This window comes from Oncorhynchus masou, chromosome 17, assembly GCF_036934945.1.
Source record: "Oncorhynchus masou masou isolate Uvic2021 chromosome 17, UVic_Omas_1.1, whole genome shotgun sequence".
Taxonomy (NCBI): domain Eukaryota; kingdom Metazoa; phylum Chordata; class Actinopteri; order Salmoniformes; family Salmonidae; genus Oncorhynchus; species Oncorhynchus masou.
Genome location: NC_088228.1, coordinates 17750338 through 17775396, shown reverse-complemented (window position 1 = coordinate 17775396; position 25059 = coordinate 17750338). Strand labels below are relative to the sequence as shown.

Genomic DNA, 25059 nt, shown 5'->3' with positions numbered 1-25059 from the left:
TGACACAAGACATTTTTCCAACAATTGTTTACAGACAGATTATTTCACGTTTAATTTACTATATCACAATTCCAGTGGGTCAGAAGTTTACATACACTAAGTTAACTGTGCCTTTAAACAGCTTGGAAAATTCCATAAAATGATGTCATGGCTGTAGAAGCTTTTGGTAGGCTAATTGACATCATTTGAGTCAACTGGAGGTGTACTACCTTCAAACTCAGTGCCTCTTTGCTTGACATCATGGGAAAATCAAAAGAAATCAGTCAAGACCTCAGTGTAGAGGTGTAGACCTCCACGAGTCTGGTTCATCCTTGGGAGCAATTTCCACATTGCTTGCGAGCCGAGGAACACCTTTCCAACCGTGAAGCACGGGGGTGGCAGCATCATGTTGTGGGGGTCCTTTGCTGCAGGAGGGACTGGTGCACTTCACAAAATACATGGCATCATGAAGTAGGAAAATTACGTGGATATATTGAAGCAACATTTCAAGACATCAGTCAGGAAGTTAAAGCTTGGTCGCAAATGGGTCTTCCAAATGGACAATGACCCCAAGCATACTTCCAAAGGTGTGGCAAAATGGCTTAAGGACAACAAAGTCAAGGTATTGGAGTGGCCATCACAAAGCCCTGACCTCAACCCTATAGAAAATTTGTGGGCAGAACTGAAAAAGCGTGTGTGAGCAAGGAGGCCTACAAACCTGACTCAGTTACACCAGCTCTGTCAGGAGGAAGGGCCAAAATTCACCCAACTTATTGTGGGAAGCTTGAGGAAGGCTACTCGAAACGTTTGACCCAAGTTAAATAATTTAAAGGCAATGCTACCAAATACTAATTGAGTGTATTGAAACTTCTGACCCACTGGGAATGTGATGAAATAAAAGCTGAAATAAATCATTCTCTCTACTATTATTCTGACATTTCACATTCTTAAAATAAAGTGGTGATCCTAACTGACCTAAGACAGAGAATTTTTACTAGGATTAAATGTCAGGAATTGTGAAAAACTGAGTTTAAATGTATTTGGCAAACTTCCGACTTCAACTGTATATGTGTTTTGTTGAAATGTGTGTGCATGTGAGTGTGTGAGAGTTAGGCTATATGGAGGAGATTACTGAGGGTTTTGCTTCATCAGGCGGACCCCAGTCTTTGCTTGAAGTTGTTGAGGGATGAAGATGTTTTGGCATCCTCTGTATCTGATAGAGAATTGACTATGTGAGGTGCAGCAGTAGGGAGGGTGAAGGTTACCGCAGTGTCTTGTGTTATATAGATGGATTTCAGAATTAACCTGGAAGAATCCATTTTTAGGTAAACTGTCTGGGAGATCGGAGTATTTGTAGATGAAAGTGCATAATTGGCGTACATTAATGTAGTAAATAGACAGGATATTGATTTTCTTAAACAAAGGTGCAGATGGAGCCAGGTAATTAGAGGAGGTGGCTAGTCTTGCAAATGTATTTATAGTAGGCAGGAGGCATATGGACTTGCCCAGACAATATTACAGTAAATGAGATATGGGTAAATTAAGCTATAGTATAGAGTTAGGAAGCAAGCCTGATCAACCAAACCACTCATCTTTCTGGTGAAACAACAGATTTCATCACTTTGCTGCAGACAAATTGAATATGATCTTTCCATGATAACTTTTCATCAATTAAAACTTAGAGGAATGTGACTTCTTCCATTTTCTTCCCACCTATTGAGATTCTGGCTCTTTTTTTAAACAATATTTCTTATTCTTATTAGCGTATACATTAAAGTTGGATTTTTTTACATTTCAAGATAATTGTTTATCTGGAACGATTGAGAAAATGTGGCCATGCCTGAATTGGCTTCATTAACTAGTGAATCAAAATTATTATTTGATAACATCTAATTGGTACCAACAGCAAAGAGAATAGGAAGTACGGTAGAAGACACAGCAGCAAGGTCATTAATATAGATTAGGAATAACAAAGGTCACATTATCGAACCCTGTGGCACGCCACAGGATATCTTGGCTGTTGTAGATGCACATCTATTTGCATAAGCACACTGTTCTCTACCATCAACATAACTATATAGCCAATTATATGTATAATCATGCAAACCGTAATAATGCAATTTAGAAAGTAATATTTCGTGGTCAACTGTGTCAAACGCATTGGATAAATCTAAAAAGATGCCAAGTGCGTATTCATTGTTGTTAAGGGCTGTAAAAATGTTATCCACAAGTTGCAAAAGAGCCATATCTGTGGAGTAGTTTTTACAAAAACCATATTGGTGCTCATATAGAATACAGTGTTGATTTAGGGGCGGCAGGGTAGCCTAGTGGTTAGAGCGTTGGACTAGTGACCGGATAACTAATACATCTTGTTTCCTCACTTATACCGCACAGAGGCTGAATATGGTAAATATCTGGAAAAGGAGTGGCTAGGGTTACATAAGAGTATACATGTATGTACAGGGGATGTTGAAGACTCGGATATAGATATACAGTAGTATAGAACTGTTGCAGGTTATGCCTGGCTGTACAGAGGAAAAGTACCATAAAGATACTCACTGGTACAGGGCATGTCAGGTTGGTCTACGTCCCCACGGTAGTAGCCGTTGCGGCAGGCGCAGATAGTGGCGGCCTCGGCTGCAGAGCGGCTGTTGGAGGGGCACTGCAAACACAGACCTGGACCCTGGCTCGACTTGAATGTCCCTGGGGGGCAGGCTACAGGGGGAGAGAAGGACAAACAATATTAGACATTAAGATAATGCAAAGTATTTAGGCATGATATTTAGGCTGACACATGTACACAGTGCACATCCTGGCTTGACTTGAGGCACTGACCTACATGGTGGGAGAGGGGACAAAATACATTAGAGAATGCTGAAGCAAAATGGCCTTATTGTTTAAGAGCTGACAGGTAAAAATAGCCTAGCACTGTACCTTGGCATTGACATGGATGTTATTGTGGGACAGGTTACATAGGGACAGATGGAATAACAGACGAGTGATCCATAACATGTGGTAGTGAGGCTGAGGATTAAATGGACTGTTGGAATGACCCTGATGCTATATTGGATGTCTGGTAATTTGTATATATCTCTCTCTCTCTCTCTCTCTCTCTCTCTCTCTCTCTCGTCTCCTCCCCTCCCTCCCTCCCCCCCTCCCTGTTTATTATACGTGACTGCATCCAGCCCCACTGATCTCCAGTGATAACTCGCCTTCCTTCAGCAGTAGCAGATTAATTCTGGGAACTGGGAGAGAGAGGAAAAATATGACTGTTCGTGATATAACTGTGTCCCTAAACTCAGGCAATAATCACATCCATTTCAGCAATCCTGCAGGAATAAAAGGATGAGAAAGAAAGGAGGGGAGACTCTGTTCTGAAAAATAAAGGGATTTATGTGCTATATTAACTATGATGAAAGCCTCATATTTGAGCTAGCTTCCTCATAGCTTCCTTATAGGGTAAAAGAGGGGTAAGGTGAAAGAGGTGCTACAACCCACAATAAGTAGGTCTATAAATTCAACACGACAATTCACTCACTCTCTGGGGTTATGTCCTGGAGTATAATAGTGTAATGGCTTGGCTGGGGGAGGTGAATGTATCTTTGCGACTAAGGCTATCCAATGAGTTTTTGAAAAGGAGTTAAAAAAATTGCTTGGTCGTCATAGACAAGCCAGCTCTATCAAAGTAGCCACATAATCTAGCCCTTATCTAAAATATCCCTTCTAACACAACGACTAGACCAGGGGTCAGCAAACAGGTCGGCAAATTTTCTATAAATGAGTTTAATTTAGGAAATCTGTTCCCAATTATTTCCGACAAATGAAAAAAGAGATATATGATCTTGTCTCAATGTAATCAAGGTATGAAATTATGGTTATTTTAAAATACAATCTCATTTTTGGGCGTAGTTGTGGTTAATTTGCACTGCACAAATTATTTTTATTATGTTCCGGCCCCCTGACCATCCAATACAACAGAAATCGTCCCTCGGCTGAATCTAAATGCCTACCCTTGGACTAGAACATGTAAAGTAAGACTGAGGATCGGTCCTCCATACCAACAAAGCAACCAGGAGGACCTCTATCAAGATATGCCATTGAAACCTACTGAAGAACAATTCTACAGACAAGTAGAAGTCCATCCCTCCTATATAGGGCAGGAGTTTTACCTGATCATGTAACCTTGACAGGAAAAGTGAGCCCTAGAGGCCTAAACAACAGCCCAGAAGCAGGTCTCATAGCCAGAAAAGTCTACCTCCCAGCCCTACCAGTACAATAGTACACGGAACACAGCATACCTCCCAGCCCTACCAGTACAATACCAGTACAATAGTATACACCAGTACAATAGAACACAGAACACAGCATACCTCCCAGCCCTACCAGTACAATAGTACACAGAACACAGCATACCTCCCAGCCCTACCAGTACAATAGTACACGGAACACAGCATACCTCCCAGCCCTACCAGTACAATAGTACACGGAACACAGCATACCTCCCAGCCCTACCAGTACAATAGTACACGGAACACAGCATACCTCCCAGCCCTACCAGTACAATAGTACACGGAACACAGCATACCTCCCAGCCCTACCAGTACAATAGTACACGGAACACAGCATACCTCCCAGCCCTACCAGTACAATAGTCTACAGCATACCTCCCAGCCCTACCAGTACAATAGTACACAGAAGCCCTACCAGTACATACCTCCCAGCCCTACCAGTACAATAGTACACAGAACACAGCATACCTCCCAGCCCTACCAGTACAATAGTACACGGAACACAGCATACCTCCCAGCCCTACCAGTACAATAGTACACAGAACACAGCATACCTCCCAGCCCTACCAGTACAATAGTACACAGAACACAGCATACCTCTCAGCCCTACCAGTACAATAGTACACAGAACACAGCATACCTCCCAGCCCTACCAGTACAATAGTACACAGAACACAGCATACCTCCCAGCCCTACCAGTACAATAGTCTACAGCATACCTCCCAGCCCTACCAGTACAATAGTACACGGAACACAGCATACCTCCCAGCCCTACCAGTACAATAGTACACGGAACACAGCATACCTCCCAGCCCTACCAGTACAATAGTACACGGAACACAGCATACCTCCCAGCCCTACCAGTACCTCCCAGCCCTACCAGTACAATAGTACACAGAACACAGCATACCTCCCACTACCAGTACAGAGAACACAGCATACCTAGCCCTACCAGTACAATACACAGTACACCTCCCAGCCCTACCAGTACAATAGTCTACAGCATACCTCCCAGCCCTACCAGTACATACCTCCCAGCCCTACCAGTACAATAGTACACGGAACACAGCATACCTCCCAGCCCTACCAGTACAATAGTACACAGAACACAGCATACCTCCTAGCCCTACCAGTCAAATAGTACACGGAACACAGCATACCTCCCAGCCCTTTCAGTACAATAATACACGGAACACAGCACAAGGGCAAATTGAGAGTTATCCACTCCAGTATGAGCGAGGAACCATCACTCTACACCCTCTCAGAATGAACTGAATGGGAAAGAATCAGGGAAGAATGTTGAACGAAGGTAGAGAACGGAGGGGCGGATGAAACCTTAGGACCTTTATATCAACAGCCTTTTAAGATTGAATTAAATATTTTATGCTTCATTAATATAAGAACAGAGATGCAGGGTTTTGAGGCGAGCATCTGGTTTATGGTACCGTTAAATAGGCAGAGATTTCTCTCTCCCATTCTACTGGCATCTCAAATGGGCTGTTAGACCAGGGTTTTGAGAGAGGGTGAGAGAAAGAGAGATAATTAGAGAAGAAGAGTGTGAAAGGAAGAAAGAATGAGATAGATTTACTGCACATACTCAAGTAACAGCGGAAGACCAACTCTTTATGAAGATAAAGAGAGAAAGATTGAGGGGGAGGGAGAGAGATAGACATAAAGATAAGGAAAGTGAGAACGATTGAGGGGGAGAGTGTGGACAACCCGGACAATGCTGGGCAAATTGTGCACCGCCCTATGGGACTTCCAATCACAGTCGGATGTGATACAGCCTGGATTCGAACCAGGGACTGTAGTGACGCCTCTTGCACTGAGATGCAGAGAGAGACAGACATAAAGATAAGGAAAGATAGAAAGATTGAGGGGGAGAGAGAGAGAGACAAAGATAAGGAAAGAGAGAAAGAAAGAAAGAAAGAAAGAAAGAAAGAAAGAAAGAAAGAAGGAGATATCCATCTCCAGCAGAATTCCTTACAGTCACACAGGAGGCTAACACACTGGTCACACAACACAGAGACAGACCACTACAACCACCAAGCATAGCACCAACTAGTAGAAACACACACGGACTGGCCACACCCACCACAAACTACCAGTAAAACCCCTCGTAAAAGAGGTTTCTATCTTCAAGGGAATTTTCTTGGTTAAATAAAGGTTCAATAAATATAGTGTTGTGTAGGCCAGTGGTTCTCAAACTGGGGGTCCCGACCCCCTGGGTGTCGCAAGTGTGAAACTGAATGGGAGAAATATGTATTAAAAGGTACATAATTTCTATGTATATATATTATTTATATTTCTCTTTGCCTATTTGATCTGGTTACTAACATAGGCCTTGTATTGCACCAAATTCTAGTCTCAAAAACATATAATCTGTGATTCAGAACCAAAACGTTGTGTGTCTTGACTCTTGACCAATGACCAGTCATCAGCTGACAGGCGCGCCAATCCAGATTAGTGATCAGAAAGCACTTTTAAAATGTTCTCCTGTTTTTGCAAAAACAGAGTACGGTTATATTATCCATATAAAATACAATTCAGCAAAGGATGCATCATTGCCAGAACAATAAGCTACCTGGAGATTTTGTTTGATCATTTTCAGATTTCCGATAGGCCTAGCTAGGGTGGCTACTGTGGCTATAGGTTAAATATAGCTGTAACATTGCACTGCCTTCAATAGGGCCTACTTATGGGATGAAGATGTAACATTTCTGGCAAATGTATGACCATATTTGTGAGGAAGAAAAAGGCTACAAACAGACTTTCCATCCTATCCTGTAACCTCCGCTGCATACAGATCGGCTGTACAGTCCTGCTGGCTCTGGCCTCCAGAGACGTGACATGATATCCCTAGTTGACATTGACTACTAACATGAATGACTTTCTGCTCATCACCGTTTATGGCTGTAATAACAGGCCACATTTGTGCAGCGAATGTGCGAGGGGTCACGGGCTTTGAGCCACTCCTTTTTTGGAAGTCACAGGTTTAAAAGTTTGAGAACCACTGGTGTAGGCTATGTGGAGGCACGGGAAAAGCATACCCATAGAACTAAACACATTATACTGCATTGGCTTCCACACTGAATGGTTCAATCTGGTGAATATACTATAAACAGGAGTGTGGAAGCTCGTAACAATCAGACTGGCCTTATGGGAATTACACATCCCAGCTGGAATATCTCTTTAGAAACCAATAACCCTTTTATAGAACCAAGGGCTTCAGTGTATTTAACAGTTAACGCACAGATCCAAAATCATTAGTAGGATGAGGGGAAAAAGATCGTCATGGTCTTCTGCTGATATAAAAGTGTTCATGACGTTCAGTACACCTGGAGCACACATTCATTTAAATGGTTCTTTATTGAACCTTTATTTAACTAGGCAAGTCAGCTACGGACACATTCTTATTTACAATGACAGCCTACTTCGGCCAAACCCGGACAATGCTGGGCAAATTGTGCACCGTCCTATGGGACTTCCAATCACAGTTGGATGTGATACAGCCTAGATTCGAACCAGGGACTGTAGTGACGCCTCTTGCACTGAGATGCAGTGCCTTAGACCGCCGCGCCCTCGGGATCCCGAGTGGATAATACACATGGATAACGGATAATGGATAACACACATACAGACACGCACGCACGCACGCACGCACGCACACACACACACACACACACACACACACACACACACACACACACACACACACACACACACACACACACACACACACACACACACACACACACACACACACACACACACACACACACACACACACACACACACACACACACACAGGCAGCACTGTCCCTGTTAAATGAGATTCTACTCCCACATTTTATGCCAATTGTCTGCCGTCTGTTCAATGGGACGTGGATTAATTCAATTCTCTTCCTGGTCTACCTGCCAAGATGATGGGGTCAGCACACACACACACATAATGAAAGCAAAAGACCGCCTCTGTCTGCTTCACTCTGCTCTGCGATGGTGCTGAGCCTTTCTCTACCTTGCATATTATGTGCATGAAGCTAGCTACCACATTAAAGCCAATAATTAACCACTAGCTGCTCTGCTACACAGGGCTGTCAGAGAGAGAGAGACAGAGAGAGAGAGAGAGAGAGAGAGAGAGAGAGACAAAGAGAGAGAGACAAAGAGAGAGAGACAAAGAGAGAGAGAGACAAAGAGAGAGAGAGACAAAGAGAGAGAGACAAAGAGAGAGAGAGAGAGAGAGAGAGAGAGAGAGAGAGGAATAGGGAGAGAGACATGAAAAGCAGAGCAAGAGAGTAATAATGTGAAAAAAATACGCTGAAAAAAATAAATGAAAGGCAATGATGCAAAAACCTCAGAGGCCTCGTTCTAAACCTCACAGTGGAGCAGCAGAGGACTGACTGTGTCAGCTGACTGCCTTGGTTGGTTGGGTCCGCCTCACAGCGATTGGCAAGCGGCCCACACTCCTCACTGATTCATTAATATTGGGTTGGAGGATGACGGGTGTTCTTCAAAAGGACAGTCAGTGCTGGGATAAACCAGTAGAGGAGTGGGGCGTAGACATGCATCACTTGTCGAAGGTGTGGGTTTTCAGGAACACATGGAGATAAAGCATTAGATCAACCGGTAATTAGTCTCACCGGTGAGGGGGGAACCCAGCACTGAACTGAAAACACAATTATCCTGTTTTAAGTGGCCTCTTTTGAGTCCCTGTCTTTTGCAACACATCTGTATATATGTCTTACTTTGTCTCGCATTCCTCTCCTCCTTCTGACCTTGACTCACTCTCTTTTCCTTCTGTCTGCATGCTTCTCTTCTCACTTTTTTCTGTCTTGTTCCATCTTCTCTCTCTCTTCTCCTATTTTGGCCTGTCTGAACCTTTGAACCGAATGGTGTCATCATTGAGATCATCTCTCTCTCTCTCTCTCTCTCTCTCTCTCTCTCTCTCTCTCTCTCTCTCTCTCTCTCTCTCTCAGACAGAGATGCTTAAGTCAGAGGGTTAACATAGTGGTTCACTGACCACTGATGACTATCGGACAGGCGCGTGGCCTGATGTCACAGTCAGCGTGGTGACCAGAGCAGATGTCTTATCCTGTCTCATTCACCAGCAGAGAGCACAGTTCCACCTTGATCTGTCTGTGTCTACACCACAAAAGCAATAAATGAATCGAAGCGCTATAGTTCCTTTTATCATGACACATGGCTAGACTGAGAACAAGTCTGAGTCTAATTGATTAAATGAAGGAGTAGCTCGGTCCCACCAACTTGCCAGCAATAACCTGGCAGAAGAACACAACTACACCAGATCAAACTATACAGGGCCTTCACAAAGTATGCATACTTATTTTATATTTTGCTGTGTTACAGTGATTTCTTTCTCACACATCTACACACAATACACTATAATGACAGAGTGAAAACATGTTTTTAGACATTTTAGCAAATGTAAGTCTCTAAGAGCTTTGCTTGGTTTTACAATCCTTGTGGGTACCAAATATCTTTACAAGGATAGTGAAACAAGTAGAGACGTTTTGCTGGTCGCCACAAGGGAAAATGCTATTTTAGGCTAGGTTTAGGGTTACAATTAGTGTTAGGGGTTACAATTAGGGTTAGGGGTTACAGTTAGGGTTACAATTAGTGTTAGGGGTTACAATTAGGGTTAGGGGTTACAGTTAGGGTTACAATTAGGTTTAGGGGTTACAGTTAGGGTTAGGGGTTACAGTTAGGGTTAGGGGTTATAGGTAGCGTTAGGGGTTACAGTTAGTGTTAGGGGTTACAGGTAGGGTTAGGGGTTACAGTTAGGGTTAGGGGTTACAGTTAGGGTTAGGGGTTACAGGTAGGGTTAGGGGTTACAGGTAGGGTTAGGGGTTACAGTTAGTGTTAGGGGTTACAGGTAGGGTTAGGGGTTACAGTTAGGGTTAGGGGTTACAGGTAGGGTTAGGGGTTACAGTTAGTGTTAGGGGTTACAGTTAGGGTTAGGGGTTACAATTAGTGTTAGGGGTTACAGTTAGGGTTAGGGTTACAATTAGTGTTAGGGGTTACAATTAGTGTTAGGGGTTACAGTTAGGGTTAGGGGTTACAATTGGGGTTAGGGGTTACAGTTAGATTTAGGGTTAGGGTTACAATTAGTGTTAGGGGTTACAGTTAGGTTTAGGGTTACAATTAGTGTTAGGGGTTACAATTAGTGTTAGGGGTTACAGTTAGGGTTAGGGTTACAATTAGGGTTAGGGGTTACAATTAGTGTTAGGGGTTACAATTAGGGTTAGGGGTTACAGTTAGGGTTACAATTAGGTTTAGGGGTTACAGTTAGGGTTAGGGGTTACAGGTAGGGTTAGGGGTTACAGTTAGGGTTAGGGGTTACAGTTAGGGTTAGGGGTTACAGGTAGGGTTAGGGGTTACAGTTAGTGTTAGGGGTTACAGTTAAGGTTTTGGGTTACAATTAGTGTTAGGGGTTACAGTTAGGGTTAGGGTTACAATTAGTGTTAGGGGTTACAATTAGTGTTAGGGGTTACAGTTAGGGTTAGGGGTTACAATTAGGGTTAGGGGTTACAGTTAGTGTTACAATTAGTGTTAGGGGTTACAGTTAGATTTAGGGTTACAATTAGTGTTAGGGGTTACAGTTAGGTTTAGGGTTACAATTAGTGTTAGGGGTTACAATTAGTGTTAGGGGTTACAGTTAGGGTTAGAATTAGTGTTAGGGGTTACAGTTAGGTTTAGGGTTACAATTAGGGTTAGGGGTTACAATTAGTGTAAGGGGTTACAGTTAGGGTTAGGGTTACAAATAGGGTTAGGGTTTACAGTTAGGGTTACAATTAGTGTTAGGGGTTACAGTTAGGTTTAGGGTTACAATTAGTGTTAGGGGTTACAGTTAGTGTTAGGGGTTACAATTAGGGTTGGGGGTTACAGTTAGGGTTACAATTAGTGTTAGGGGTTACAGTTACATTTAGGGTTAGGGTTACAATTACTGTTAGGGGTTACAATTAGTGTTAGGGGTTACAGTTAGGGTTAGGGTTACAGTTAGTGTTAGAGGTTACCGTTAGGGTTAGGGGTTACAATTAGTGTTAGGGGTTACAATTAGTGTTAGGGGTTACAGTTAGGGTTAGGGATACAATTAGTGTTAGGGGTTACAATTAGTGTTAGGGATTACAGTTAAGGTTACAATTAGTGTTAGGGGTTACAGTTAGGTTTAGGGTTACAATTAGTGTTAGGGGTAACAATTAGTGTTAGGGGTTACAGTTAGGGTTGGGGATACAATTAGAATTAGGGTTACAATTCGTGTTAGGGGTTACAGTTAGGGTTAGGGTTACAATTCGTGTTAGGGGTTACAGTTAGGGTTACAATTAGTGTTAGGGGTTATAGTTAGATTTAGGGTTACAATTAGTTTTAGGGGTTACAATTAGTGTTAGGGGTTACAATTAGTGTTAGGGGTTACAGTTAGGGTTACAGTTAGGGTTAGGGGTTACAATTAGGGTTAGGGTTACAGTTAGAGTTAGGGGTTACAATTAGTGTTAGGGGTTACAGTTAGGGTTACTATTAGGGTTAGGGGTTACAGTTAGGGTTACAATTAGTGTTAGTGTTACAGTTAGGGTTAGAATTCGTGTTAGTGTTACAGTTAAGGTTAGTGGTTACAATTAGGGTTAGGGTTACAGTTAGGGTTACAATTAGTGTTAGTGTTACAGTTTAGGGTTACAATTAGTGTTTGGGGTTACAGTTGGTGTTAGTTGTTACAATTAGGGTTAGGGGTTACAATTAGGGTTAGGGGTTTACAGTTAGGGTTACAATTAGTGTTAGTGTTACAGTTTAGGGTTACAATTAGTGTTAGGGGTTACAGTTAGGGTTACAATTAGTGTTAGGGGTTACAGGTAGGGGTTACAGTTATTTGTTTGTTGTTGTCCTAGTTATAAGTTACAACTAGACCCCAGAGTGTCCCTGGTCTTAGGTAAGAGCCATCACTTCTCAATATTGGCCAGTAGACATAGACAGATTGACATTCAGAGAAGGTCAGAAGGAGAGAAGTCATATTTAATGACCCTTAAGAGTAACTGTTATCACCCCAAACACACCCTTAACCTTTAACCCCACACCCCATCTATCACATGGGATGAAGCTTAGTGTATAGAATCATGTACACACACACACACACACACACACACACACACACACACACACACACACACACACACACACACACACACACACACACACACACACACACACACACACACGCAGACACACACACGTAAGACCCTGGGGAAGAGGGTGTGTGTGTGTGTGTGTGTGTCTAGGTGGTGAATGTGTGTGTGTATATGTCTGTGTGTGTGTGTGTGTGTGTGTGTGTGTGTGTGTGTGTGTGCGTGCGTGCGTGCGGGCGTGCGTGTGTGTGTGTGTGTGTGTGTGTGTGAGACACGGAACCCAAACCGGCTGTGCGCCTTCGTGCATACATTTATTTTGTCCCCCCCACACCAAATGCGATCACGACACGCAGGTTAAAATATCAAAACAAACTCTGATTCAATGACATTATTTGGGGACAGGTCGAAAAGCATTAAACATTTATGGCAATTTAGCTAGTTAGCTTGCACTTGCTAGCTAATTTGTCCTATTTATCACCCACATGGGTATAACCAATGAAGAGATGCCACGTGGGTACCTGTTTCTATAAACCAATGAGGAGATGGGAGAGGCAGAACGAGCAGCACAATCTGCGTCAGAAATAGAAAGGAGTTCTATTTTAGCCCCTGGCACCACTGACGCTCGTTGACGCGCGCGAGCAGTGTGGGTGCAATAATTTAATAACTGATTTCTACATTTATTTTGCAACGCGAGTGGCGTGGTCAGCCTATAAGACTTTGAAGTTGAGTAAGCTAAATTAATATGTTTTGCCAAAGACGATGACAAAATATGGTGGAAACAGCAAAATACCAAGAGGTCAAGTCAATCAAGAGCGGAGCTCATTTGTATTCACTCTCCTCTCTGCCATTGTTCATTTGTGAATCAGGAAGGCAAGTAATGAGCTTTTTATTTTTTTAAACCAGGTGTTTATCATTTTCTGAACAACTTCAAAGGGAATTAACTGTAAAGAAGGACAATGCTATTGCTCAAAGCAGAAAGTGGCTTTGAAATATAATCTTTTCATCACTAGCACAACAGAAACGAGCAACTTTTTTTGTGGGAATTGATAGTTTAAAAGTCACGGTGATGACATCATGACATAAATTGCGGGGTCCTACGGAGAATGAGGGTCCTCTGGGTAGGGGTGTGTCTCCTGGACCTCTGCCCCACTCTGTCAGCACCTGCCAATCTCTCACTGGACAGAGAACATTTAGGAAGGGATCAAATAATGGAGAGCTGGAGGGTTGAGACTGGGGGCGTTTTCTGAAGGAGTAAAGGAAGGATTGTAGGACTCTGGGCTGGAACACCCCTAGTCCGCTCTCCATAGCTCTCTGCTGAAGAGTTGAAGAGTTCCTCCCCTGAAAAGCCCACTGGACTGATCATTAATCATGTCTATTCTGTCTGTGTCAGGGTGTTGACTCTGCACTCTCCACTTCGCACCAAACACACAACTTTCCAACCCAATACAGCCCTATATCCCAAATGTCTGCACCAAAAATATACAATATCCACATAACACTCAGCGACCCAATACAACCTCTAACCCAACATATCAGAAGCCCAATATCAGCCCTCTTCGCAAACCCCATTATCAGTTCCCTACATCAAACACAGTACATTCCAATCTGAAGAAGAGAGATGTTGAGAGAGATTAGACAGAAAAAGCAGGGAGATAGTTGGGTAGTTGGAGTTCTACGCGGCTACTGCCGGCAGTCTGCCTCTCTGTATGTCATGCCATGGCTGGCTGTATTCAATAGAGCGCACGCCAGCAGCTAGGAGAGAAAATCCACAGCTTTATGGACACAAAATAACATTACTGTGTGAATTCTGTTGCTCATTAGTGTGTATTACAACACGGCAGAACAATCACAGGTAATCAACACAGCTAATACGATGTTAACAGATAGTCGATAAGGATTGTCCTTTTCGTTTAAATATACATAAGGGTAGAGGAGAAGGGAGAGCAGGTGTGTGTGTAGGAGCATGCTCACTGACACGCAGACACACACTATGGCAAAGCCCACGCCCAACGGGCAGGCTGTCACCATGGCAACGCCACAGCCGGTGTTTCTCTGGCCCGTACCGGCAGCTCGGCTCCTATTTGAATGGCCCGGCCAACGACAGACGTGCCGGCAACAGGGAAATCTGGTCTACCAGCAGGGCGAAAAGGGTCCGTGTGTGTGTGTGTGTGAGTGCAAGTGTGTGTTTGTTCATTCGTGCATGCTAGTGTGGGGACCCACACAGTGTGTGTGTACACAACATCAAGGGACCCATATCAGCTTTTAACTCCAGCTCCCCCATATAACCAGAGAGCCTTGGCACTTGGCACGGTCCTATCACGTCTCGCACACATGACCGGATCCATTTCATTTCCAGGAAGATGGGGCCGTGTGCCAAGCCTGTAAGTATAGCGTTCAGATATAGAGAGAGGGCCAAAGGAGGGTGGACCGTAGCAGTATCGGTATTCATTGGTATTCCAGCAGCGTGCGATGCCGCTCCAGCTATGGCAAAGAGGTAGAGAGGCAGAGAGAGAAGCCCCCTGCTAACATATCGCTACTCAGCAAGCAGTAACATGTGCTCGCTGCCTCTCTCTACAATCTACAGTGTAATCAGACCCAAGCTAGGAACTCACCTGGCTCCTTTTCCTTCTAGTGCTTACTGCCAAGAGTAGAGGAGAGGAGAAGAGAAGAGAAGAGCGGAAAGAGAACATAAAACAAGAAAAGAGAAACGAAGAGAAGAGGCGGTCATACAGTATGTTTCCTGTGGATCAAGGGTTTCATTGGCACAGTGTCTTTAATAACACTCTACTAATAAACTCTGAATCTCCCATCCATCTGCACTCACAGATGGCCAAGATCAATAGAAGGCAGATATAATCCCCGCATTCCTATTTTAAAGGCACATTAAACTTCTGCCTCTGTTCCACAGTACGGCCCTAACACTCTCCGCCAACTTTGCCTGTGAATGTGATTCTTTGAAATTCATCTCATCTCCCTCCTCTCTTCTATTCTCTTCTCCCATCCTCCCCTCCTCTCATCTCGCTTCCTCTCCCCTCCTCTCCACTCTTCTCTCCCCTCTCCTCTCCTCTCCACTCCACCATACTGAAAGTGCAAACCACCGCATTTAACCATGGAAAGAGGTCAGAGAATATGGCTGAATATAAACAGTGTAGTTATTCCCTCCGCAAGGCAATCAAACAAGTGAAATGCCGGTACAGGGACAAAGTGGAGTCGCAATTCAACGGCTCAGACATGAGACGTTGGTGGCAGAGTCTACAGGAAATCACGGACTACAAAAAGAAAACCAAGCCCGTCACGGACACCGACGTCACACTTCCAGACAAACTAAACAACTTCTTTGCCCCCTTTGAGGATAATACAGTGCTACTGTCGTGGCCCGCTAACAAGGACTGCGATCCCTCCCGCTCCTTCTCCGTGGCCGACGTGAGTAAAACATTTAAACGTGTTAACCCTCGCAAGGCTGACGGCCCAGACAACATCCTTAGCCGTGTCCTCAGAGCATGCGCAGACCAGCTGGCTGGTGTGTTTATAGATATATTCAATCAATCCCTATCCCAGTCTCCTGTCCCCACATGCTTCAAGATGGCCACCATTGTTCCTGTACCCAAGAAGGCAAAGAAAACTGAACTAAATGACTACCGCCCCGTAGCACTCACTTGTCATCATGAAGTGCTTTGAAAGACTAGTCAAGGATCATATCACCTCCACCTTACTGGCCACCCTAGACCCACTTCAGTTTGCATACCGCCGCAACAGGTCCACAGATGATGCAATCGCCATCACACTGCACACTGCCCTATCCCATCTGGACAAGAGGAATACCTTTGTAAGAATGCTGTTCATTGACGACGGCTCAGCAATCAACACCATAGTACCCTCCAAGCTCATCATCAAGCTGGAGGCCCTGGGTCTCAACCATGCCCTGTGCATTTGGGTCCTGGACTTTCTGATGGGCCGTCCCCAGGTGGTGAAGGTAGGTGACCCTCGCTGACCCTCAACACTGGGGCCCCAAAAGGGTGCGTGCTCAGACCACTCCTGTACTCCCTGTTCACCCATGACTGTGTGGTCACACGCCTCCAACACAACCATCAAGTTTGCAGACGACACAACAGTAGTGGGCTTGATTACCAACAACAACTAGACAACCTACAGGGAGGAGGAGAGGGCACTCGGAGAGTGGTGTCAGGAAAACAACCTCTCACTCAACGTTAACTAAAACAAAGGAGATGATCATGGACTTCAGGAAACAGCAGAGTGTGCACCTCCCTATCCACATTGAAGGGACAGCAGTGGAGAAGCTGGAAAGTTTTAAGTTCCTGAGCGTACACATCACAGACAAACTAAAATGGTCCACCCACACAGACAGTGTGGTGAAGAAGGCGCAACAGCACCTCTTCAACCCCAGGAGGCTGAAGAAATTTGGCTTGTCACGCAAAACCCTGACAAACTTTTACAGATGCACAATCGAGAGCATCCTGTCGGGCTGTATCACAGCCTCGTATTGCACCGCCTTCAACCACAAGGCTCTCCAGAGGGAAGTGCGGTCTGCACAACGCATCACCGGGGGCTAACTACCTGCCCTCCATGGTACGTACAGCACCCAATGTCACAGGGAGGCCAAAAAGATCAAGGGCAACAACCACCCGAGCCACTGCCGTTCACACCGCTACCATCCGGAAGGCGAAGTCAGTACAGGTGCATCAAAGCCGAGAGACTGAAAAACAGCTTTTATCTCAAGGCCATCAGACTGCTCAACAGCCATCACTAACTCACAGACTCAATCACTGGCCACTTTAATAAATGGATCATCACCTTTAAATAATGCCATCTTAATAATGTTTACATATCTTACATTACTAATATCACATGTATATACTGTATTTTATACCATCTATTGCACCTTGCCTATGCCGCTCGGCCATTGCTCATCAATATACTTATATGTACATATTCTCATTCGCCTCGTTAGATGTGTGTGTATTAGGCCGTTTTGGGGGAATTGTTAGATTACTTGTTAGATATTACTGCACTGTCAGAACTAGAAGCACAAGCATTTCTCTACACTCATCTGCTAACCATGTGTATGTGACCAATAACATCTGCTAACCATGTGTATGTGACCAATAACATCTGCTAACCATGTGTATGTGACCATTAACATCTGCTAACCATGTGTATGTGACCAATACAATTTGATTTGATTTGGTAATGTATATACAGACATGACAAATACTTGATACAAGACAATAAGATTGTGTCATAAAAGAAACAGTACAGTCATGTACAGACCATGTCAATTACCCATAATACTTTAAGATTTCATAATGTGAGGGGATTAAATACACTGTATGTTCAGAGAAAAAAGCTTTTCCTCTCCTCCACTCATCCTTCTCCTCCCTTCTTCTTCTTCGAGAGGCCATTAGGTCCGTACTCCTCTTCTCCTCATCTGTCTCTGCACTTTTCTCTTTTAAAAAGGCTTCAGCTCATTAACTTCATGGGCCGATCAATGAATCATTAGCAGTTAGCTAAAGATGTCCACTCTTTCCCCAGCTACCCCACTACACTTCTCTTGAACAATGATGTTTCAGACATTACGACGCTCCCGCCTTCATTTCCACTGCCGATCATTTTAATAAAGAGCATTTTAACCTGGTGAATCAATATAATGAGTGATTCAAGGATAAATCACCTCGTTCAGGGAACATGTTTATGGGGCATTATAACACTTCATAAGAAGCTGCTTCCTGTGTCAGCCTACTAAAAGAAGAGCATGTAGCTGTGATAATGCCTGTCACTTAGAGCACTGTAAGCAAACGTGTCAGTCAGACTACGCCAAGTCAGAGACACACACAGCAACAAAGGAAATACGGAAATGATTGGGTAAGTGCTGTGAGAAACCGACTCGTCACGTACATTAAAGTAGGCACCTCTCTACGATCAAAGGAAACCTCTTGATTTTGAAATGCTTTTGGTGTTGAATAATGCAGTAAACAGAAGTAGCTTACGGAGTACAGGCCAGTGTCACGGTGGTGTCCTTATTGGTTAGATGACAAGCTCATACCAGACGAATCGTAATCCACCTGAGCTGGATAGATATCTCTAGGAAGAAGGTCAATGACCGCTCACTGTTTGCTGTTCATTAATGTGATATTTGGTAAACATTCCCGTGTAAGATATTGTAATGTCTGTATCATAATGCATTATACCTGGATGCTCTGAGTACAGTTTCTTCCAACATGGACTGTATTTCTGGCAACATTTCACTGGTTGAAACGTTGAACTATGACTAGGCTAAGCTTCATCAAAAATCACATCTGGGAGCAGGAAAACAGTGAGTGGACATTTTCTCTATTTTTTAAATCAAGCGGAGGTGTCACGGGATGTGTCACATCTCCTACCCATCTCTGGGGCTCTGTGACATTTTCACACATGGAGTCAAGGGTAAAGGGGAAAAAGTAGAAGAGACGAAAAGCAGAAGTCTGGTCGTTTGACATGTCTAACTTGCAGGGGACAGCCAGTACTGAGGCTGTAGTAGACTCACGTCCCCGTTTCAGAAAACAGAAAACTCTCCGCCACTCTTAACATCAGATGTCCCTCAGGGAGTCTCCATAGGGACCATCTTTAACGACTACCTCCTGGAGTGAGTCACCTATGACCTCACCTGCCCTCACAGTAGAACAGCCATGGCGTCATCAGTCTGTCAGGGAGACAGCAATGACACGATTGATGGCATCAATGATGATTTAATTGATGACATTGTCTAGCATTCAGATCATGACTCAGCTATGATGTTACGGCCTTCTTCAAAGAGCTTACATAGGCTTCATCATAGGAGTAGACACAGACAGCTTACCCACAAATCCTAACCATGTCAAATCTTAGATCAGTGTGTAAGTGCAGCTTCATACAGCAGGGTGATGGATGTGTCACACTTATGCACAGATCTAGGATCAGCTAACCATCCCTGAATCCTAACTATAAGGGACAAAGCCACCAAACTGAACCAACTAACACTAACACACAAACACACAAAGGAGAGAGAGAGAGATAGAGAGAGAGAGAGAGAGAGAGAGTGAGAGAGAGAGAGAGAGAGAGAGAGAGAGAGAGAGAGAGAGAGAGAGAGAGATGAGGGGAGGGGAGGGGAGAGGAGTAGAAAGGGCATAGAAGAGAGAGGGAGGTGGAGAGAGAGAGGGGGAGAAGCTCAGAGCAAAATAAAGAGATATAAAGAGGGAGAGAAGGAGAGATATAAAAAGAGAGAGAGAGAGAGAGAGAGAGCTAGAGTTGGAGAGAAACCTTCAAGCTCAGAGATTCTCTCTCCTCTTTGCATCCTCTGCAGCAGCAGTGTCCCAGCCAGATTGTGTTTTTGAACAGCAGTCAGTTGTTGCTCATTGAATGCTAAGTGACGGCTGTACTAGCATTTCCAAGCCTGTCAAACAGCAATGGGGGAATCTAACACACAAAATAATAAATGCTGTCGCAGATAAATCTGCATCCGTCCTGTTTAAATTGAACAGGCGCTCCTGGTCTACTCACTGTCTGTCTGCTTAGGGATGTCTGTGCTTATTACAAAGGCAGTGTTACATTGGGAGGAATCAGAAGTGACTGTTTCTGGTTGGAGGCTTTTGCTGGCTTCGCCTGTTTACTTCTTTGAGAGAGTTAGGAGGAAGAGAATAATGCTGGCTTTTTGTAGTACAGTACAGTATACTGTATGTGTGTGTGTGTGTGTGTGTGTGTGTGTGTGTGTGTGTGTGTGTGTGTGTGTGTGTGTGTGTGTGTGTGCACGCATGTGTGTTTTCTGCATTAGCCTGCCCATGGATGTTATCTGAGCGGCTGCTTTGCTTATATCAGCGTAGAGCCTGGGTGGGGACTGTAGCATGGTAACCAGTTGGAGAACATCACACCTAATTTACTGTTTCTACTCTGCAAAGGCTAATGGAGAGATGCATCCATCTGAACTCTACTAGTGGAGGTCACCTATCTCATCAACAGTAAATATCTAGGCCTACAACAAAGCCTGATCCAAAGCACATTCAAGCTGGGATTCTGATCGTGCTTTGTGTAACGGTTTTCTTGGTGTGAAGGAGAGTCGGACCAAAATGCGGCGTGGTTATTTAGATACATCTTTAATGAAGATGAAACACGATCAATACAAAAACGTAACGTGAAAACCGAAACAGCCTAAACTGATGCAAACTAACACAGGAACAAGGAACAATCACCCACAAAACCCAACACCAAACAGGCTACCTAAATATGGTTCCCAATCAGAGACAATGACTAACACCTGCCTCTGATTGAGAATCATATCAGGCCAGACATAGAAATAGACAAACAAGACATCCAACATAGAATGCCCACTCATATCACACCCTGACCAACCAAAACATAGAAACATACAAAGCAAACTATGGTCAGGGTGTGACACTTTGTCCGCTATGCACCTTTTCAAGGCAACATTCCCGTGTTCGTGAAGACCACATTCACCATAAACGCTGCTTATGTCGGCTCAATTGGAAAATACCTTTAAATGGTGTATAGCCGAGAAAGCACGATCAGATTGAATCCTGGTCATCCATCTAAACCTCTGCTCTCTCTATAGTTTGAGTCAGCGTGGTTGACCAGGCTTGGAAACAATGATCAGGCTTTGGTTCTTCTCCCCACACCAACACACTCGGGCCCACCTGCCTCCTGTCTCCGCTATGACAGCCCTGACCTTTATTGGCTAGGTTTAATCAATGTGCCCGAGGCAGAGCTTTGAAGCAGACCATATGTGGTGTGTGTGCGTGTGCGAGAGCTAGAAATACAAAGAGAGAGAGAGAGACAAAGAGAGACAAGAACACAGACCAGTCCCTGTGACATTGTACACTTTGCTGAAAGCCAGACTTGGGCCAGGAGCGGATTAAAACTGGGCCCACCCAACAGAGCCAAAACAGACAACCCAGAAAAAGTCAATATATAAATCCCAAATGTGGCTCAATGGACTGTGTGTACACTACCAGATGGACAGGGTCCGAAGTTCTTCAGTGACTTGGTTCTCCTGGTGGTAAAGTTGCCAAAACAGACTAATTAACACTATCTGTTCCTTAAGAATAACAGTTTTTAATAGGCTCGGGCACAGAGCAGTTAACAACTTTTTAAATGTGTATTTGCATGTATGAGTTTATGTTATGTTAGCGTGTGTTTTTGTATGTGTTCAAATTTGAGAGGGAATGCATAAAAGTATGTTTGTGTAAGTATGGGAGTGTGTATAAGTGTGTGCATGACATCATAACTGTGTGTTTATGCGTGAGAGGAAGGGCCTCTAACCCTGGAGGTTGGGTTGAATGTATTAGAAGCTGATGAATGAATCTTTATAGTGGACTGCGCATTCTTCATGGTTTTACATTCATTCTTGTGACACGGAGAAACAACAGTCTTTCTACCCTAGGCTGTTGTTCCAGTGACCAGACTGCTGTTGTTCCAGTGACCAGACTGCTGTTGTTCCAGTGACCAGACTGCTGTTGTTCCAGTGACCAGACTGCTGTTGTTCCAGTGACCAGACTGCTGTTGTTCCAGTGACCAGACTGCTGTTGTTCCAGTCACCAGACTGCTGTTGTTCCAGTCACCAGACAGCTGTTGTTCCAGTGACCAGACTGCTGTTGTTCCAGTGACCAGACTGCTGTTGTTCCAGTCACCAGACAGCTGTTGTTCCAGTCACCAGACAGCTTTTGTTCCAGTGACCAGACTGCTGTTGTTCCAGTCACCAGACAGCTGTTGTTCCAGTGACCAGACTGCTGTTGTTCCAGTGACCAGACTGCTGTTGTTCCAGTGACCAGACTGCTGTTGTTCCAGTGACCAGACTGCTGTTGTTCCAGTGACCAGACTGCTGTTGTTCCAGTGACCAGACTGCTGTTGTTCCAGTGACCAGACTGCTGTTGTTCCAGTCACCAGACAGCTGTTGTTCCAGTGACCAGACTGCTGTTGTTCCAGTGACCAGACTGCTGTTGTTCCAGTGATAAACTGATACCCTGGGACATAGCACACATGCTTGGAGCGCTACAGGGCATCTACTGTACAGTACACACAGGCACACACACATGCCGTACACATATGCACACACACACACATGCTTGGAGCGCTACAGGGCATCTACTGTACAGTACACACAGGCACACACACATGCCGTACACATATGCACACACACACATATGCTTGGAGCACTACAGGGCATCTACTGTACAATACACACAGGCACACACACATGCCGTACACATATACACACACACACATGCTTGGAGCGCTACAGGGCATCTACTGTACAGTACACACAGGCACACACACATGCCGTACACATATGCACACACACACATGCTTGGAGCGCTACAGGGCATCTACTGTACAGTACACACAGGCACACACACATGCCGTACACATATACACACACACACATGCTTGGAGCGCTACAGGGCATCTACTGTACAGTACACACAGGCACACACACATGCCGTACACATATACACACACACACACAATTCACATGTGAGAGTTCTTATGGCATCAGCGGAAGAAAAATACAATTGCATTCCATTAACGCACAATTTACATCTAATCTCAAGACTGGAACTTTAGAAATGGGGTCAGAAAATATCACATCAACACTAGAAGAAAATAGCACACTACTTTTGTGGGGTCAGAATATGTGCACCAACTTTGGTATCATTAACATGTCAAAGGAGTGAGTTTAGGGCGCTTTAGGCTTTTATGCCTAATCAAGTTCCATGTAGTTTTTTCCCAAATTCTGTTTTCTCCGTTTCGTTTTTCCAAGTTTCAGTTATTCCCAGTTTTTTTTGTTTTCTTTCTGTGTGTAGAGAAGAATAACTGGAATATAAGATATAAGTGTCTGGGTCATTTCTGTGGTGCATCCACACACCATAATGTAGATCTGTGTGCTTCCCCTTTAGTTGGCACTGAGCCGACACCCCAACCATCTGGTATTTTCACAAACACACACACACATACACGCACACGCACACACACACGCACGCGCACACACACACACACACACACACACACGCACACACGCACACACACACTCAGTATCCACAGCGAGCCATCACCCACAGCGCTGTGACCTGAAAGTGACCGTCAGACACACACTATACACATGCACACCTACACACACCTACACACACCCAAGCATAGCAGCAACCCACTGTGTGACCTGAGAGTGACCATCATGAGCATGCTACACACACACACAGTGCCATCACACACACACCATACTGTGACCTGACCTGCCAGTGACGTGCAGATCTCACACATGGATACACACACCTACATACACAGAAACAACTGCATGCATATATGAATGAGAACACGTTAACATGTTTGCTCTTACATACCAAGACACACACATGTAAAGGATGTACACGAAACATGCACTGATAGAGTATAGATGCAGTGAGACTCACACACGGAAACACACTTGCATGTACATTGTGATAGAAATAGTACATATTTACCTGCTCTATTTGATATCAATTTTATATTAAACTATTCATATTTAACTAATTGTAAGACATTTCTGTTCTACTAGTTTCTGTGTTTTTATGGTCTCCACTCTAGTTCCCTGCAGCTAATCTGGGTGTATGGTCACCAGAGATGGCTGGAGCTGACAAATTAGTTAAAGACTGCATTACAGTCTCATCATTGCAATAATGAATCAATATTAAATAAAGACGATTGTTTGAAGAAATGACAAAGCCTCTCTCAGTATGAATTTCCACGACAACATACTGCTATTTGTACCCTCTGTAACACTTTTTTTGGATAGTCCCAGATGGTTTGTAGATGTTCAGTAGATGTTAAATAACTGTCAACAACATTTCAACTAACTATCCTAACCCTAGATCTAACCTTAATCCTTCTCCTAACCCTAAACTTAACCCACACCCTATCCCTAACATGCGGGCCCGCCTGTGTTGTGTGCGCGAGCATTGTGAAATGAATTTACACATACATGTTTTTCAATCATTTCAGCTAAATGTGCATGAATGTTTCATGTGTTTTGACCTGTCCCCAAATGAATATAGTAGGTTTAGAGTTGGTTTTGACATTTCAACCTGTGTGTCCAGATCGCGTCTGGTGTGAATGGACAAAATCAACATACACATGTGGAGCCTGGTCTAGTCAGCATGTGCCCGTAACCTCAGCAAACAGTTGTTTATCAGCATATAACGTGGTATGTTGATAGAATGACTGTCGGTAGATCGTCTATATGGGACTATCCAAAGAAAGTGTGACCATACCTTCACACTTTAGATTTCATAGAAACAGAACACAAACAAACATATGGGCCAATGCATCAATGCACGGACATACACACAGACACCATATAACCATGTAACCGACGGTTATGGATGAAGACCGTCATGAAAGAAACAACAACTGTAACGGCGTTTTTCGTTTGTCGAAAGAGAGTCGGACCGAAATGCAGCGTGTTGGTTACTCATGTTTTTAATGAAACAAATGACGATACACGAAATAACTTATAAATACAAAAAACAACAAACGGAACGTGAAAAAACCTATACAGCCTGTCTGGTGAACACTAACACAGAGACAGGAACAATCACCCACGAAATACAAAGTGAAACCCAGGCTACCTAAATACGGTTCCC

The 25059-nt window shown here is 44.0% G+C and overlaps 1 protein-coding gene across 3 annotated transcripts in view; it reads right to left on the bottom strand.

Moving 5' to 3' along the window:
• Positions 1–25059, bottom strand: part of LOC135558633 (ephrin type-B receptor 1-like) — a 362430-nt gene that overhangs the window by 107522 nt on the left and 229849 nt on the right. For all 3 annotated transcript variants that reach the window (XR_010458378.1, XR_010458379.1, XM_064992582.1), the window contains exon 4: positions 2539–2694. Coding sequence is in view for 1 of the 3 variants with exons in the window: in XM_064992582.1 (XP_064848654.1) it covers positions 2539–2694 (156 nt within the window). In the remaining 2 variants the exon portion in view is untranslated. The remainder of the gene's footprint in view (positions 1–2538; positions 2695–25059) is intronic.